The 16,079-nt window shown below is 35.7% G+C and overlaps 1 protein-coding gene across 4 annotated transcripts in view; it reads left to right on the top strand.

The window, feature by feature from the left end:
• DCAF6 (DDB1 and CUL4 associated factor 6) overlaps positions 1-16,079 on the top strand; it is a 97,420-nt gene that overhangs the window by 11,361 nt on the left and 69,980 nt on the right. For all 4 annotated transcript variants that reach the window (XM_068909417.1, XM_068909409.1, XM_068909434.1 and 1 more), the window contains exons 2-3: positions 6,458-6,519; positions 13,106-13,198. In XM_068909417.1, the coding sequence (XP_068765518.1) occupies positions 6,458-6,519; positions 13,106-13,198 (155 nt within the window). The remainder of the gene's footprint in view (positions 1-6,457; positions 6,520-13,105; positions 13,199-16,079) is intronic.

The following is a 16,079-nucleotide window of genomic DNA, read 5'->3' as shown; positions in this document are numbered from 1 at the left end:
GTCAGAATATGGTGTACTTGTGAATGAAATCCACTTAGTGCTGGCCAGTATAACATGCTCACTCATGGTTTAATATAAATGCCATCTCTTAAGTTGGGTAGTTATGATTTATACTGAATTCTTGTTGCTGTGAACACCTTAAAAATTTTATTAACGCAATTGAATTTTATGAATTAAGTATCTTGCAAGCATAAAACATGCCAAATATCAAACAGCAATTTAAAAAGTGGTCTACAATTGTTTACTTCATGTAAGGTTCAAATATTTGTAGCCTTATCAGTGACAGAGCTCATGGGAAGTTTATGTTCAGGAGTGGACAGTTTTAGAATCTGAAGTATACTTTAAAATTGATTACAGACACTGCTGCTAATGCAAACAAATCTTATTTGTGCTATTAGTGATATTAATATGCAGATTCGGTGGAAGGAAGTCTTAAATGGAATTCTTTTCCAAAATGCATATTAATTACCCTAAAACGTATGACATCGGCCAAGCTAAATTTTTTGACTGCAGCGTATCTGTTTCTGTGTTTCTTTTGGGTTCAAATTCTCTATCAATTTGCACACCAGGAGATTTTATAGGCTTGTTGGATTGTTAATTCCAGGCATAGCGTCTGATGTTCTGTAGTTTCAGTTTTAGTGCTAATATGTAAGAGTTCTGTGTTTCTTAATCCATGAAGCCTTTTCTGAGATATGTCTTGGGATTTGAGTGTAAACTTGATTAATACCAAATCATCTGGTGTTGGGTGTTTAGTAATAAAGCTCTTAGATATTAAAATGGTAGGTAGCTCTCTTCATAGCTATTAAAACAGTCTGTGTTTTCCATATAGTATTCAGACCTTTTGTAGGTCTGATAAGGTGTCATGAAAAGCAGAGAAGCGTTTAGGTTAACAGTTTTGAACTTAAACCATAGTGAAGCAGTTATCCTTAGTAACTTGAAAGGTAATCCTTTTACATTAATAAAATCAAGAATTATGATATTGTATCCGTTTTTTTGGTGTTATATAGAGTAATATAGAACAATAAGGAAATGTAGTGGAGGGCCTTGAATGTAGTGGAGGGCCTTGATCAAAAGCCTGGAGGTCAGACTAATGGATTTTGTTTCTGGCACTGCTGCTGATTCACTGTATGTCATTTGATAAATTGCTTCAGTTTGCTGTGCCACAATTTCAGTGCCTATAAAAAGGGGGCCACTGTCAGCCTATATAGCTGGCAAATATTTTTTAAAATGTTTTTAAAATGTTTGAGAACTTTAACCTCCCTCAGTGAAAGTTAATTCACTGCATGTTGTACAGAGTCTTGTTTACTGTATGGTATGTGGAGGTTTGTTTGCCATATAGAGTATTCAGAACCATTTTCTAAGGAAAAACAGTGTGTTGAGTCATGGATCACTTTGCAGAGTTTGACATAGTAAACTCAGCACAAATAATCTGTATACAAATGAATTGGGCTGGCCACCTTTTCGTAAAAATGTGCTTCAGAAGTATGCAAACTCTACCCTGGAAAATCAAAAGTATTTTTTAAAAGCTCTTAGAGTGGAAGATAACATGTGCTGTGCACTGGGAACAGATTCTGGCTCTGTTTCAGTTTTAAACTAGGGCATTCCAAATGTCACAGCAAACTAGGACTGAGGGACTTGGCCTTGGAAAGAGCCAGCTTGACATAAATGAGTGTTCGTTTGACAAACAGGATCTATTACTGCTTTTCAGAATAAGGGCTGTCTTTTCATTTCTCATACTACGATGGTGCAGCTTTGAAGCAAAGTTTGCATTTCTGTACAGCACAGGTGTACTTCCAAGTTCAGACCTCCTTGTTCATGAAGCTGTACTGCTCAGTGGAAAGTTCTGGATTACAATTTTAAAAATAAAAAGGTTTTAAATGCTTGAAGCATTAAACTCTTCATATATTGTTGCTGTAATCTATTCTAAAGTAGCATTAACTGAGTTGCTTACAAAAGAGTTGTTCATGTACCTTTGCCAAAACGTCAATGTAGAAAGCACCTAACTAGCAATTTCTAAACTAAGAATGGTGACTTAAATGGAGTCGTAATTGCTCTGGGTGGGGAATATGAGAGACACTGTGGTATTTTGGTTTCATATTTGACAGAAGTGAGTTTAGAATTGAATATACATGCCCAAACACTGAATTTAGATAATTCCCCAAGGAGGAGTGGCAAGGCATGGGTGGGTTTGAAGTTATGTGCAGGGGAACATTTTGAAGAAATACAGTTGCACGTAAGTGGCCTCAGTTTCCCTTTCGCTTTTTTTTCCCCCCATATTGAAATTCACATTATGGGTGCGTTAGAGTGGTAGCTGCTTCCATAAGAATGTGGCCTGGGACACAGCTTTTGACAACAGCAAATGCAGAGACAATATTTTCTTTGATCAGTTTGTTCCAGTAGTTCTGTTCTTATTTTAGTTCATTCAAACATGAGAAATTAAGATGTGGAAGAAGTCAGGCAACTTTTCTTTTTACGGAGTGGGTGAGGAAAAAAACCATTCAGGATCTACTGGTTCCAGATTTGAATAGTAAGATAAACTAGACACAATTCATTCAGTTATCTTTATTTTTAGTGCTGCATTTATCAAATAGGAGGAGTTTGAGACGAATGTTTCAACTCTTGGTCCCACTTGTCCCTCCTTTATCTAAGAGAGGCTTTACTTATAAGGAAACAGTTAGTGTTGTGTTTCTGCTTGTATTTAATTCCCACCCAAATTATTGTTTACATAAATGGTAATCACATGCTAAATAATCGCATGTATAGCAAGTCACATATAACTAATCGCATGATAGCATGTGCAATGCTAACAGAAAATCTTCATATTTTTAAAGTCATGAAGTGTAAATATATGAGACACCATACATAGGTATGTCAAGAAAAAAGTTTTCTGAAGCACGTATGGCTACTGTGTTCAGGTTAGCATCAAAAAATCCTAATCCAACAACAAAAAGTCAATTCGTGCACTAATCTTGTCAGCAGCTTTCTTTAAGAAAATAAAAATGGCATTGGAAGACATGATTAAAGTACATTTACTGCTTCTTGTTTGCTCATTTAAATAATTTGGATTAAAACCAGTCCATCCTGGAAGGAAAATAATTTGTTGTTGTTCTTATTTTTAAAATGCATTAAAACAGTCTCCTTCAGTGCTTCTGTACAGAAGATTCTTAGCAAAGGTCTGTATGTTTGTCTGCACACATCACCTCACTTCTAGATGTGTTTTACGTGTAGCACAATGCGCAAGAATTGCCCTCTGCTATTGAACTTTTTCATCCTGGAAGTGAAAATGGGATGGGACTGGTGAACACTGGATTCTTGTGTCAACACGCTAAGTACAGTTTCCTTAATGAAGTAAATCTATTGGAGTCCTATGTTACCCTGTCATATTTGCATTGTGGTAGCACCATAGCAGCAAACTATACTGGACTCCTATTAGGCAAAGTGGTATGTAAGCATCCAGACCTGTATGTTTTTTACTTATATGCATCACCATGATAGTTCCCACCACAGAGTTCGCATTTAGTTAAGAGCAAGTGGTGTTGAAATCAAATTGATCTGAAAAAATGCGTATATCATTCAGAGATTTGAAACAAATAATAGGATTTGACTGAGAAATACAATAAAGAAATCAACCGTTAAGGACAGAGCTCAAAGTCTGTTTCTCTGTGAGGAAAACAGTGGGTATTGGATATTGGTGAAGAAAGGATAATGAACTAGATAGATGTATTCCCATTTGGTAATACATATGTTCTCACTAATAGTGCATGGTGTGTAAGTTTATGTAATTTTTAACTTCTCTCCATTGATGGCTGTTCCTAGTTAACTGGAATGGTATGGAAACTAACACTTCTGAGAGGTAGGCTTACTCCTATTACTATTTTAATACTACTGTTTAGTAAACTGAGCTGTTGCAATCACTTCTGGCATTTGCTTTACTTGATATATTTAGAACTGCAGTGACCTGTCTGCAACAAACTTCTGTGATATGACTAGGTCATTTTTTTTATATTTACTGTTAATTTCTGTTCTGATGTTTGCACATGGCAGTAAGTAAGTTGGGCAGTTTGCTTTTTAAGTAATGATTTTTGATATAGTAATTGTTTGAGTCGCTCAGGAGATCTTTTGCTCTTAAATCACTGACTGGCAGTTTCAGTACTGCTATTCCTAAAATTATTTTAAGTTGATCCTAAATTCTTAAAAGATATTTTCTTTCCAATTGCCTTTGAGACATGAGAATTCATGTTTTAAAGTTTTTCTCTGCAGTTGTGAGAGCTAGAAATTTACCTTTAAATGTACATGGAAGCTAAGATTCTTATATAACCAAAATTACTGAGATCCTGTGATTAAAATGCCAAATATGATAAAAGAAAGTAGTGGGTGCAGTGGCCACTTTTTCCGTGTCTCTTCCTCATATGTTTTGTTTCTGCACTATCTCTGTTGAATGCTCAGTGCACCAGTTGATTCATCTCTAGATATAAAAAGAAATAATAGCCCACAAACAATACAGAGAGGGTATTGGAAACAGCTTTAAATGTACTGTGAAATCCCAAGGATGTGGGGTTTTTTTTTCCACATTCTAGCTGTATGTATAGCTATAAAAATGAAACAAGATGAACCTCTTTCCTGTAAGAGTAATATTGAAAGCTGATGTACTGAATAAGTAAGGGAGTGTATTCTATATTTGTTTATTAAAGCTGGTGTTAGATGCGCTTTAAAAGCAAGCACTGTATGACCATTTCCCCCCATCAGTACCTCTCCTCCAAAAAGTTGCTCTGCCAAAATATAATCTGGTGTGGTATTAGAGCTGTGTTAAGAGATGTCTGGCTGCAGTCCCTGATCGTACTTTTTAATCCTTCCTGAGGGATTTTGAATTTTGGAGGTGACTACTAATAGTTTCAGCAAAAGCTGAGCCCCCAAACGTACCTTTTCATGGCAAGAAAGCTGCATGAACATCTAGTGAGGCGTAGTTGTACCTGCAGAAGTTTGTAATGCTTGAACTGTTTCCCGTTTTTGATGGAAAATGGCACTGATGGTCTGCCTGCTTCTCAGATGTTTGTTCTGTGGCAATCTGATTGTGAGGGACCGGGTTTGGGTATCCAGTGTTTTTTTCAGTGCTGAGCTAGGGATATGAGACAAATAAAAGATATTAAGAGGAAACGAGTAGAGAGAGAAAATTACTTCCTCAAATTTGTGCTGGTGTGTCGGAGGCAACACTGGCCTGTGAAATGGGTTCTTCCTTGAGCTAGACCAAAACAAGTTCTGGAATCTAGGATATTCAGATGTGGAGAGGGTTCTCTTCCATCACAGTTTTTCCTCTCCCCGTCTCCTTAGTTTCCGCCAAAGAAGTTACATTTCAAGTGAAATCGGTCAGTTTGGTATTTGAAAAGAATGCAACCTTACATAGCCCTGCGGTCTAACGCTCTTACCTAGAATTTTGTTCTTAGAGTTGTACAAACACGGGGAAGGAAAAGATGATAGTCCTTGAGTTTAAACATTTGAATGGTTTGAGCTAAAGGAACCGGCTGTCAGTGTTTGCCTTCTCTGAAAGTGTTTTTTTCCAGGGATTATTAGGTTAATTATTACCAATTTTCATAAAATGTAGATACTCTAAATGAAAGTTCAAAGTGTTTGTTTAAGCATTCAGTTCGGGAAGTGGTCACATTGTTTTTTACATGTCTTGTTTTTTGCTCTCTGTCTGTATAGTGTGGTAGTATTTTTAAGTGCAGTTGCATGTCAGCTTGCATATGGGGAAAAAGGACATAAAGTTCATGGGACCTTGTATTACTCAATATGCATTTATGGATCTCTCTCTCTTTTTTTTTTTTCTCCTTTCTCTTTCTCCTCCTGCTTCCATTTCATCCTTCCAAAAGCTTCATTTGTGTTTTGTCATTTACGTATGTATCAAGTGGACTTTTGTCTAGTTGCTTGTGTTGCTTTTCAAAATGCAGACATTAATAGCAAAATTGAAGCCGGCATATTCTCTAGGTTAAGAAGAAATGAACTGTAAACAGTACTTGAAGATCAGCTTCCCAAAAATTTCTAGTTCTGAAATTGTGGGACCATGTTTTCCTTTCTACTTGAGACCTAAACACATTTCCTTCCCCTCTACTCTTGTGCAAAATGTCATACTTCATAAACTATATTATATTTGCTGTCTTCAACTAAGTTGGTCAGATAACTATAGAGTTATTTTCTGCTGCATAGCTATTAGTTTCAGAGGAAGCATCAGCTTGTGAAATGTTAATTTCACTATTTCTACAGCCTTTTTAAAGGTGGTGGAACAGCTAGCAAATGTGATACTTGTCTTAGCATTTGAAAAATTAGAAAATTATGAATTGTTTTAAGACATACATTTATATTTGGGTTCTGTATTGTTTAGGTTTTTAGGCCATTAGGCTCTTAAGTGCTTTTTCAGTTTTATCTTTTTAAAAGCGTATATAATTAGTATTTTTCTTTGCAGGGAGAAGAGAATTTATCCAAAGATTAAAACTTGAAGCAACCTTGAATGTGCACGATGGCTGTGTAAGTGACCTGTTGCATTTTTGTTTGTTAAAAGATGTGAAATTGTGGTTTTGTTGCCACAGTAGTAGTTCTCTGATGTAAAAATGCAAATACCATGTATCAAAACTGAGCTGGAAACCTGCGCTTGTTGAAACCTACATCCGAATCTTCTAGGAATCTTCTTCCACAGCTGATACTTTATCTTTGAAGCAAAATGAAGGACTTTATCCATTCCAGTACTTCAGTAGTGAATTCTGCTACCGAATGAATTAATCTTTTATGTCAGGCAAACACATAATTATTTTTTCAGCTAGAACTAATATATTAAGCTTCTAAATGGAATGCTTAGTAGCCTTGTGTGTGTTCTGTTGACTTAAAAGTCCATTAGTGTCGTGAGTGATTTCTTGCTAATTTAAAGAGATGATAAAAACAACAAAAAAAACCCTCCCCTGGAAGGCAATAATGTAACTTAAAATATTGCTTATTTAAATACTTAATTTTTGAAAGTAGTCCAAATGTTATGAATCATATTCTTTTAAAGAAAAGATTTTACTTAAACTAGGTACAAGCCAAGGAGAGTGTGTGTGTGTTTGTTCTTTATGTCTAGTACTCTCGTGCTGTAGCAGGCACACTGTTTCTGATTCATCAGTGTTAGAATACAAGTTAACATACAAGCTGGGGGTATTTGTCAGCAGAGGATTATTGAAGTAGCGGATACCCTTAACCCTATCTTCTGATCTAAGAGATTATAGCTGTTGTGATAGGATTCTTTGCTGTACTGTCAGAGATGATCATGGTTTTTAATTCTTTGTCGTATAAGTTATCTGAAAAGTGATGGAGTGTTAGATACACTGTAAAAAGTAAAAACACAAATGTAAATTTTAGATTTTAATATGTTTAATTAAAAAGCTGTTCAGATGCAAGCAGCTCAAGATAAAGATCTTTTACACGTGTAATTTTAAATTAAGGAGTGTTACTATTTTTAACTTAAAAATCATACTACTAGTTCTAAAGAGTATTTTAATAACATCATCTTGTGGCTTGAGATCAAAGGTATGATTTTGACTTGGATATGTTTTTGAGGGTCTCAAAAGATTGAGGAAGGTAAAGATTAGAATTGCTGTATCTAAGAAGTAGGCTACTTTTGCTGTACTGGCTACAATTAAAACTTCAACTTTCTGGTGTGTATGGTAGTGACTTAAAAACCAAGCACGTTCATTTCCCAATTTTTTCGGAATTGTTTTAAGTATGAAACTGTTTAGAAGGTTACATAGCAGATTTATATTTATATTTTGCAACAGTGATTTTTACCTTGAAGATTCTTTTTTTCAGTAGCATTTCATCTCCTCAAATATACTTAGGATGACATTTTTTGATTTTTTTTTTTTCCCTGAAGTTGATTTTGATTTTTGTTTGCTTCCTTGTAAAACTAGTCATTTTCATCTATGAAAAAGAGAGATGGGGAAGAGTCATATGTAGCTAGTTGTTAAAAATGTGCATATTTAGTTAAGTACCTCTGTATGATGTGACAGATATTTTAAATTGGTGTTGGCTGTTGCTTGAATCTATCTGGTGAATATGTATTTGAAAAGATATTTTGAATTGACAATGTTAGTTTTTAAAGTATGCTTTAACATGTGGCCTAACTTCATTGTTTTACTGTGCAGAAAATATTTTAATTATGAACTTCTAATATACAGATGTTTAAAATGATATAATTTGAAAGGCATCTTTAGAAATTAAATTTGGGCAGAGCTACTCATGTTTAAAAGAATGGAATATTAGGGGTTCTTCATTTACTCTATTTTTTTGTAGGGAATAATCTTTTATGGCTGATAAAACAAGTATATGGGAAATAAAAGTAAATTGTAGTATATCTGCAGAATAAAATGCTTGTATCAGAAAGTGCTAAATGCGCATATTAGTCTTTTTTTGCACTGTTGCTATTATTAGCATGCATTTCAACAGTGAGGAATGAATGTCATGGTTGTCTTAAGGGTTTTGTTTGTTTGTATATTTTGCTTAAGAACATTTATGTTCTTTTGTGGAATAAGTTTGGACTTATATTTTCTATGTAAAGCAAGCTGTGTTATTGGACATGGCAGATAACCTACTTAAGGCAAGACTTTTTTTTTCCCCTTAATTGAGGAGAAAAGTAAATCCTAAAGTCCAACTTCCTACTTAGCGTTTGATCTATATGTTGCCCAAGAGATGCATCTTGTGGGAGATAATGACTATATGTGTAATCACACTTGGATAAAATTTTTGTGAACCTGAAGCAGAGTGATAGTTCTGTGAATTACTTTAACTGTACTTGTTCTTGTAGCATTAATGTTATCATAGCACCTTTTTCTTTGGGATATGAGTATTTTTGACTCAGGGTTTAGGTACCACTGTCTCTGAAGGAGTGCCCTATTCCACGCTTCTTGTATCTCTTACCTTTGCTCTTTAACTTTATTTGATGATACACTTCCTAGCCCTAATATATGAAGTCACTGAATTAGTCTACCTAATTGATGATGTCTGCTTGTAACCTTATCATCCTTCTAGGGTACAGTTTGCCTCTTTCAACAAGATTGACATTGTCCAATTCAGAATGAGGTGGTATGTACCATAGCAGAAGTTCCTATTTTCCCATATTAACTATAAAGGGAGCTTAAGATGATGAGGAGTTCAGGTATAGATGTCTAAAACTAGATGGGATGCTTTCTCTTTGAAGTGACTAAACCCAAAGCAGAAAACATGTTGAAAGAGAATCAGTTTGGATCAGCGGTAATGAAATGGGAGGGGTGGAGAAGGAAGGGAAGGAAAAAGCACTTCTAAAACATGTTGGATTGGAATAAAAATATCACTTATTTTTTCTTCCAGTTCTGGTGCTATGAAAATTGTTTGAGGAAGGTAGAAGGACTGTAGAATATATAGGTAGATGGATCATTTGACATGAGGAAATACTACGTTTTAAATTAGAGGAAAGCGAATCACCTGGAGGGATAATTTGTCATTTCTATCTATAGACATTTAATTCAGTAACAAATCAGTCTCGTATGTGGCATACTTCTCCCTTAGGATATGAGTTGCGAGCAAGTCATTTTTAGATGTTGTCCTCAAAGCTATACTTAAATTAGCATAGAAAGTATGTTTAGCATTTTGTTAGAATATGCAGTTTTTATCTTTTCTTTCAAAAAAGAAAAGTAATTCCTTTTTCACCCCCTTCCTTGCCTGGGGGAATCTTTCTGATATTCTGGTTATCTCCAGTCATTTTTATTTCCTTTTTTCTTTTCCTTGTATGCCACTAATCTATCCTGTTTACTAAAAGAGTTAATTCTACTGTTACGTTGCGTAGGAGTGATGGGCTTTCTTTTTCCGTCTTTTAAGGACTGGCTGTGCTGCTTCCTGCATTTTCTTTGAGGAGAAGACAGAGATAGTAAATATGTTTTTAGCTATTTGATTAATTCATTAAAAGTGCCTGCTGCTTCCTTTCAAGGCCAGTGGAGCAGCAAAAAAAAAATTAGATCCAGAAGATAATATATGAACTACCTAATAGAAAAAGCTAATTACAGCCCCTTTAACTGTTTTCATCTTGTCAGTAGTCCTCTGTCATTTCTGTTCAATCTATCCTTTCTTTTGGCTCTAACACCTCTTCAAGAATTACAGATCCTCTTTTTAATCGCTGTTACATTATGCTTTTAGCTGGGCATTACAGTGATTGGCTGTGAAGGTAGGTAGTAGGTATGCGTTTTTTCTCTATAAACTTGAAATACAAACCAATTTTCTAGCTGGTCTTCATTTTACAGTGCATTTTAATAGGGGTTTGCTATCTTGAAATAGGACATCAGATTGAGCATTTGTCTTTAGTGATCCATATGCATCTTTATTTGGGTTATACACTGTTGGTCATTAGGTTCTACTGAACACGGAGTAATGTAGTTTATTAAGCGATCACTTATTGGAAGATCAGTTTTCTCTGGGAAAAAAAATCAAGCTAATTTCCGTGGAATACTGTGATACTCTTTTAACAGAGTAATGTTCAGAAGGTGATCTGGCAAGGAATAAAAAGACTGTTTTGTTGTAGACTTCTAACACACGTTTGGTGGAGTAATCTTCATTTTTTTTCTGGAACAAGTTCAGCCTGTGTAGAGTGTGTTATAGCTGGTCAACCCTGAGGCAATCAACACCCTGATAACGGAATTTAAAAGGAGAATGATGTATTGTGTAGGCTTGTGAGAGAAAATCATTATGCTTCCCCTTTGCATCTTCCTGTACTCGCTGTCTGCGTTCCTGTTCTTCAGATTTTTGGGGGACCCCCCCCCCACTCTGTTTCATTTTTGTGCTAGCTTTTCTTCACATCATATTTGTTAACTTTTTTGTAGCTGCCCTGGTTTTTTTCAGTGATTTGTTCTTGTTTCTATTTTTGTATCTTGTTATTAGTATTTTGGTTACTTTAAGGCAATCATAGTATTTTTCTGCCTGAGAGGAAACGTAAACGAAAATCAACTTTCTTGATTTTTATGTTTTCACTAGCTGTAATACTTTGCTGTGTTTGACTACATTTTTTAGGTACTGCAGTTGTCAGGTTAATTCAAAGTTTGATGGATATGGGAGCAAGTTGAATGCAGCACTCTTGGTGATTGACAGCCATGGTTATAAAATCGTAAGAGCAGCCATGCTAGGTCATACCAAGGCTCAGTTAAGCCTGATAACTTGGCTCTGACAGTGGCAAGTATGATTGTTGAGAAAATGGAGAGACAGGGCAAGCATACAGTGTCTGTAGGATATGGTAGAGAACATATCAGAGTTTAGCAGATAGATGTGGTTTTTCTTTGATGAGTATGTCTATTCTCTTCCACTTCTGGTGCCTAGGATATGCCTTGTCAGTGAATTCCACAATTCTAATTAAATGGTGTAGGAAAACCATTTTTTATTTTGGATATGTCATGTGATGATTTCATTGATGGCTCCCAATTTCCTATATTGTAAAGAACCTTGAAAAATTGTTTACTTTCTCCATATTGTTTGTGATTTTTATAAGATTGTGACATATCCTCTGCATCTTTTATTTATTTTTTGAATGGACTGAAAAACCCTGGCACAAGTTAATTGCTTCTTTCAATAAGAAGTGTTAGATATATGCGATCACTCTAGTCATCCTTTTCCATACTTTCTCACTTCAAATGGGCTGTAATAGGGAGAATATGTGAAGGGGATAGGAACCAAAACTGAGTAGTGTGGAAGATGCAGATCTGCCATGCATGGACTTGTACACTGACATAATGATGTTTGCTTTTGTATTCGTTTCCTGGTGATTCCTCACATTGTTTGACTGCTGGTGAGCGCTGAGCTAACTCTACCATAGGCATATAACACTAAGCATGCTCTCACTCGCTCTCTCAGTCTCTCCCCCCGCCCCGGGGTGGTAATAGTTAATTCAAAGCTCCCCAATTAGTATGGTGAAGTTGTGGTAATTTCTTCCACTTGCCCGTGTGATCCATGGGCAATTCTGATTTTGTAACTTTGTCTAATTAAGGACCCCAACTAAGCTTATGATTAAAATTATAACAAAAATTGGTATTTTTATTTTAAACAAAAAGATCAGAATAAGAATACGATCTGACTCTTCTGAGTCAAAATAAGAACGAGACATTTGAATCAAAAAAGAAAGCACAAGAGAAGGGTTTAAATGAGATACTTTTTTTTTCTTTTTCTTTTCTCCTGATACAACCGCTGATACAAAGTCCACACTAGTATAATACACTAAGGCAGTTATTCTGCTAGCAAAAATATTGATAGCTGCAGCTCAACAGTTAAAGTTGTATTAGAGCCTACTTGAAATAATAATGGCGATGGATGTAGTCTTTGTGCGTGAGCTGATGTTGAAGGCATGTTACTGTAAGAATACTTTCTAAGCTTCCTGAATCTGAGTGCTTTTACACCTTTATTATATTAATAAAATAGTAAACACCATCTTGTGAAAAGGAAAATTGAAAGGTAAATATATTGGAAAGTTCATCCAATATGAATCTGTACCTCACTTTAGGATTCTTCTTTCTCAGCATACTCTCACTTCTCAGAAAGGGTTATGGGATGGATTCTACAGTACTTTTCACAAATGGGCTTTCACAAGATCCCTGGGAAGGTGTGCTAATTGGAAAGTGTATAAAGCAATGGATATTCAGAATCTGGATAACTTGAAGATAGGATGATGAGAGCATTGTGATGCCTTCCAGTTAAAATTCGGAGAACTCTCTGGAGTATATTTGGGACATTAAAGCACCTAAGTATGTAAAATTCTTCCAACAAAGGCCTCAGTACCCAGGCTTAATTTACCTGATGGACTGTTGTCACATCATCTTCAGGAGTAAAGGGAGCAACTGAGATGCAAATGGAGGGCCAGAGGTGAAGCAGGTGATTCTCTTATCAGTTTGTTTTTGAAACACAATTTTTTTGTGCTAGCTTCTTAGAAATGACTTCATTTCAATTTGAATTTGTTAATTCCTATATTTGTAGTATTGGATGAGTATATTTTATTGATGTTTTAATATTCTGTATGTTTAGAAGAAAATTGCAATAGTTTAGGTCTAAACTGATTCTTGTTAAATAATTCACACAGGTGAACACAATTTGCTGGAATGATACAGGAGAATATATTTTATCTGGTTCAGATGACACCAATCTGGTAATTAGTAATCCTTACAGCAGAAAGGTAAGTTTGTTTCTGGATACTCAGCATGTTTCAAGTAAGACTTATTATTTTCCAAAAGCAACTAATTATCATCTAGCAAAGATAGTATCAGGCCCTGTATAGTGTTCTACACACGGGAATAAGACCTCACAGTGCTTTAAAACCTTAGTGTTGTTATCCCTCGTGACATAGGTATTATCCTGTTTTACGGTAGGTGGTCTGGCACAAAAGCACCAAGGCCTCATCACAGACTAGGTCTAATTCTTGTGAAATCTTGTAGTGAGATAAATTGTTTTCTGTTTTGTTTTAGCTTTAAAATAATTGTACTAGCTTGTGCTGAGTGTAATATAGTGAATTGTTTTTACATGTAAAATTATTCAAATGAGATGTCAATCTGAATTAAAATTCCGAATTACCATTTGAAATGACATTGCCTTGTGAGTGCATGTATGAAGAAGAGTGAAGTGCTAAAGAAGAGTGAGGAAGAGTTAGTACTAAAATAGGGGAAGCAGGTTTGTGGAGGGAAAGAATTGCAGAAGTAGAAAAGCAGAGATCTCTGCACTAAACTGGATTATGTTGCAATCGAAGGACTTTTAGTATTATCAGCTAGCAACTATCACGTAGTAGTAGTGTTTCCATTGTTTGCTCTTTAAGGAACTGCTGATAGTTTGTTAGAAGACACACTCTGAACTGTGTCCTTCAGTTTTGGGGATCCCATGCACTGATGTTCCGGTGAAGTCCTCTATCCCACGCTTTCCCAGAGGGGTTGAAGACCAAACCCTGAAAAGGTGCTGGAAAGTTAAATATAGAGGGGGTTCCAGAATGTGTGCTTGGTATCATGTAGGAGTTTGAATAGGAGGTTGCAGAGACAGAAATACTTGACCTGCATGAAGAGCTGTGATGGGAAAGTAATAGCGGTGTGTTGCCTGTGCCTGTAGGTAAGTCTCTCTTCCCTGCTTCCTCAAACGAACCATAGCTTCCAAACATCAACTGTTCCTTTCTATTATTGGTGCCAGTCTGACAAGGCTCAGATCAGTGTTATCAGGCTGGGGTTTCTCTTGTACTGGAGGTTCAGCTGAGGAAGAAGAGATATCCAAGACAGCTGGGGAGTGGAGGAAGGCAATATTCCAAAGTGAACGTTGTTGGAGAAACTTGTGAATTAAAAACATTTTGGTCCAAGTAAAATGCCTGTGATATTATTTATTGTGCAGGGTTTATTTTAATGTATCAGTATGTAATAATTGCTGTGTAAATATTTTCTCGTTATACAATTAAAATAATACTTTCAACATCAAAACATTAGAATATTTCAATAGATGGGGTAGCTTGAGCTTCATGCCTCTAGGTGAAGAGTTTGGTTTTTTTTCCCCCCTTGTGTACTATTCCTGCGATTAAGCAAGAAATCTAGGGGTTGTTTTGTTTTTCAGTAGGTTGTTTTGTTATTTTTTGTGCATTTTACCTAACAGAAGAGCAGATAAATGATTTTCAACATATGCAAAAGCAATTATAAAACAGCAGGTACTTGCCAGAAGTCTTAATAGTATGTGTGTTGCCTGTTATTCAGAATTGCGTTAGCTTGTTTTCGCTGGCATGAATAACAGAATGAGTAGAGAAAAAGAAAACAAACTCACACTGGTACCAAGAATCTGCTGTAATTCTGTAGCCTTAGCTGGTATCCTCATCACCGTATTTTCTGTTATGAGCTAGCTATGTAAGAACTAAAATAGACTTCAGTAATTAACATAATCTTCTATATTAGTAAAATGTCCTATTTAATAAGGAAGCATTTAAACTTGTTTAACTCTTTGTTTACATTAATGTTATGTTAGTAACTCCAGTTTGCAAAATATGTATCGTCAGAAGCAAATGTTAATTGTTACCATGTAATTTGTCTCAGAAGGAGAATTCTTTCTAAATATGTTTCTATAGCTTCAACAGGTTATATGTTTTTGTTGCTTGTGTATCTGAGGAGAACTGTGCTACTGTGATGTCTGATATTAATTGTGAGACTAATACAAAGGATAAGCTCTTTTACTATGCACTGGAATAGCTGAGAATAATTCTTCTTGGTGGGTCCTTCCTCACTTCATTTCACTGTCCCCTTCCACTTTAGACTATCTGCACCAGAATTTACTTGTTTTAGGGATCACAGCATTCAAAAAACAAACAAACAAACAAGCTTGGCTGAAGATAAAGCTAGCTCTATTAGCTGTAAGTACAGTACATAAAGTTGGGAATTTATGTTAGACTGAACTGCTCTGTGACATTTACTCAGTTTTCAAAGCCTTTAAATAGAGCCTCAGGCTTCTCTCAGATAGGGCCACTGTGAACACAGGATTTTCATGAGTACTTATACTCAGAATTTTGAATCCCTAGCCCAGTTTGTTGAAGAGAGGCTTTGGAGTATGCCCAGTGAGAGTGAAACACTTCATCTTTTTTCTGGAATCAGGATCACTGCTTTCCAATTTAGGATGAGGTTCTGTTAGGTTTGTTTCATGACTTGGGTTTGACCCAACCAAGGAGTTTGACCTCTTCAAAGAAAATATTTGGAAGAGCCAGTTATAACCGATTCAGTGCTGAATATCTTGAGTTAGACCTCTAAATTAACCACGTCCAGAAAGGCCTAGTAACCTGCTGATACATGACTCGCATTCATTTCAGTGAGTCTCTTTTCAGAAAGCAAGCTACATATTGGGAATAGATAACACCAGTTCTTTTTACTGGTTTTAGTATTTAACATGCCTTTACAACTGCTGTTTTGTGTTAAGTCTTTTTTCTTTTTATTATAAAGCTTCCATTTAGATGTGGAACTTAAACATTTCAGGTTTAAAGAAGACAACAAAGCTGGCAAATGTTCTAAGAGTGGATGAATAAAACTTAGGTAGTTTCACAGCTTACTACT

The sequence above is a fragment of the Struthio camelus genome, chromosome 1, assembly GCF_040807025.1.
Source record: "Struthio camelus isolate bStrCam1 chromosome 1, bStrCam1.hap1, whole genome shotgun sequence".
Classification (NCBI taxonomy): Eukaryota; Metazoa; Chordata; class Aves; order Struthioniformes; family Struthionidae; genus Struthio; species Struthio camelus.
Note: the sequence above shows the minus strand (reverse complement) of the source record. Positions and strands in the feature narration are given on the sequence as shown.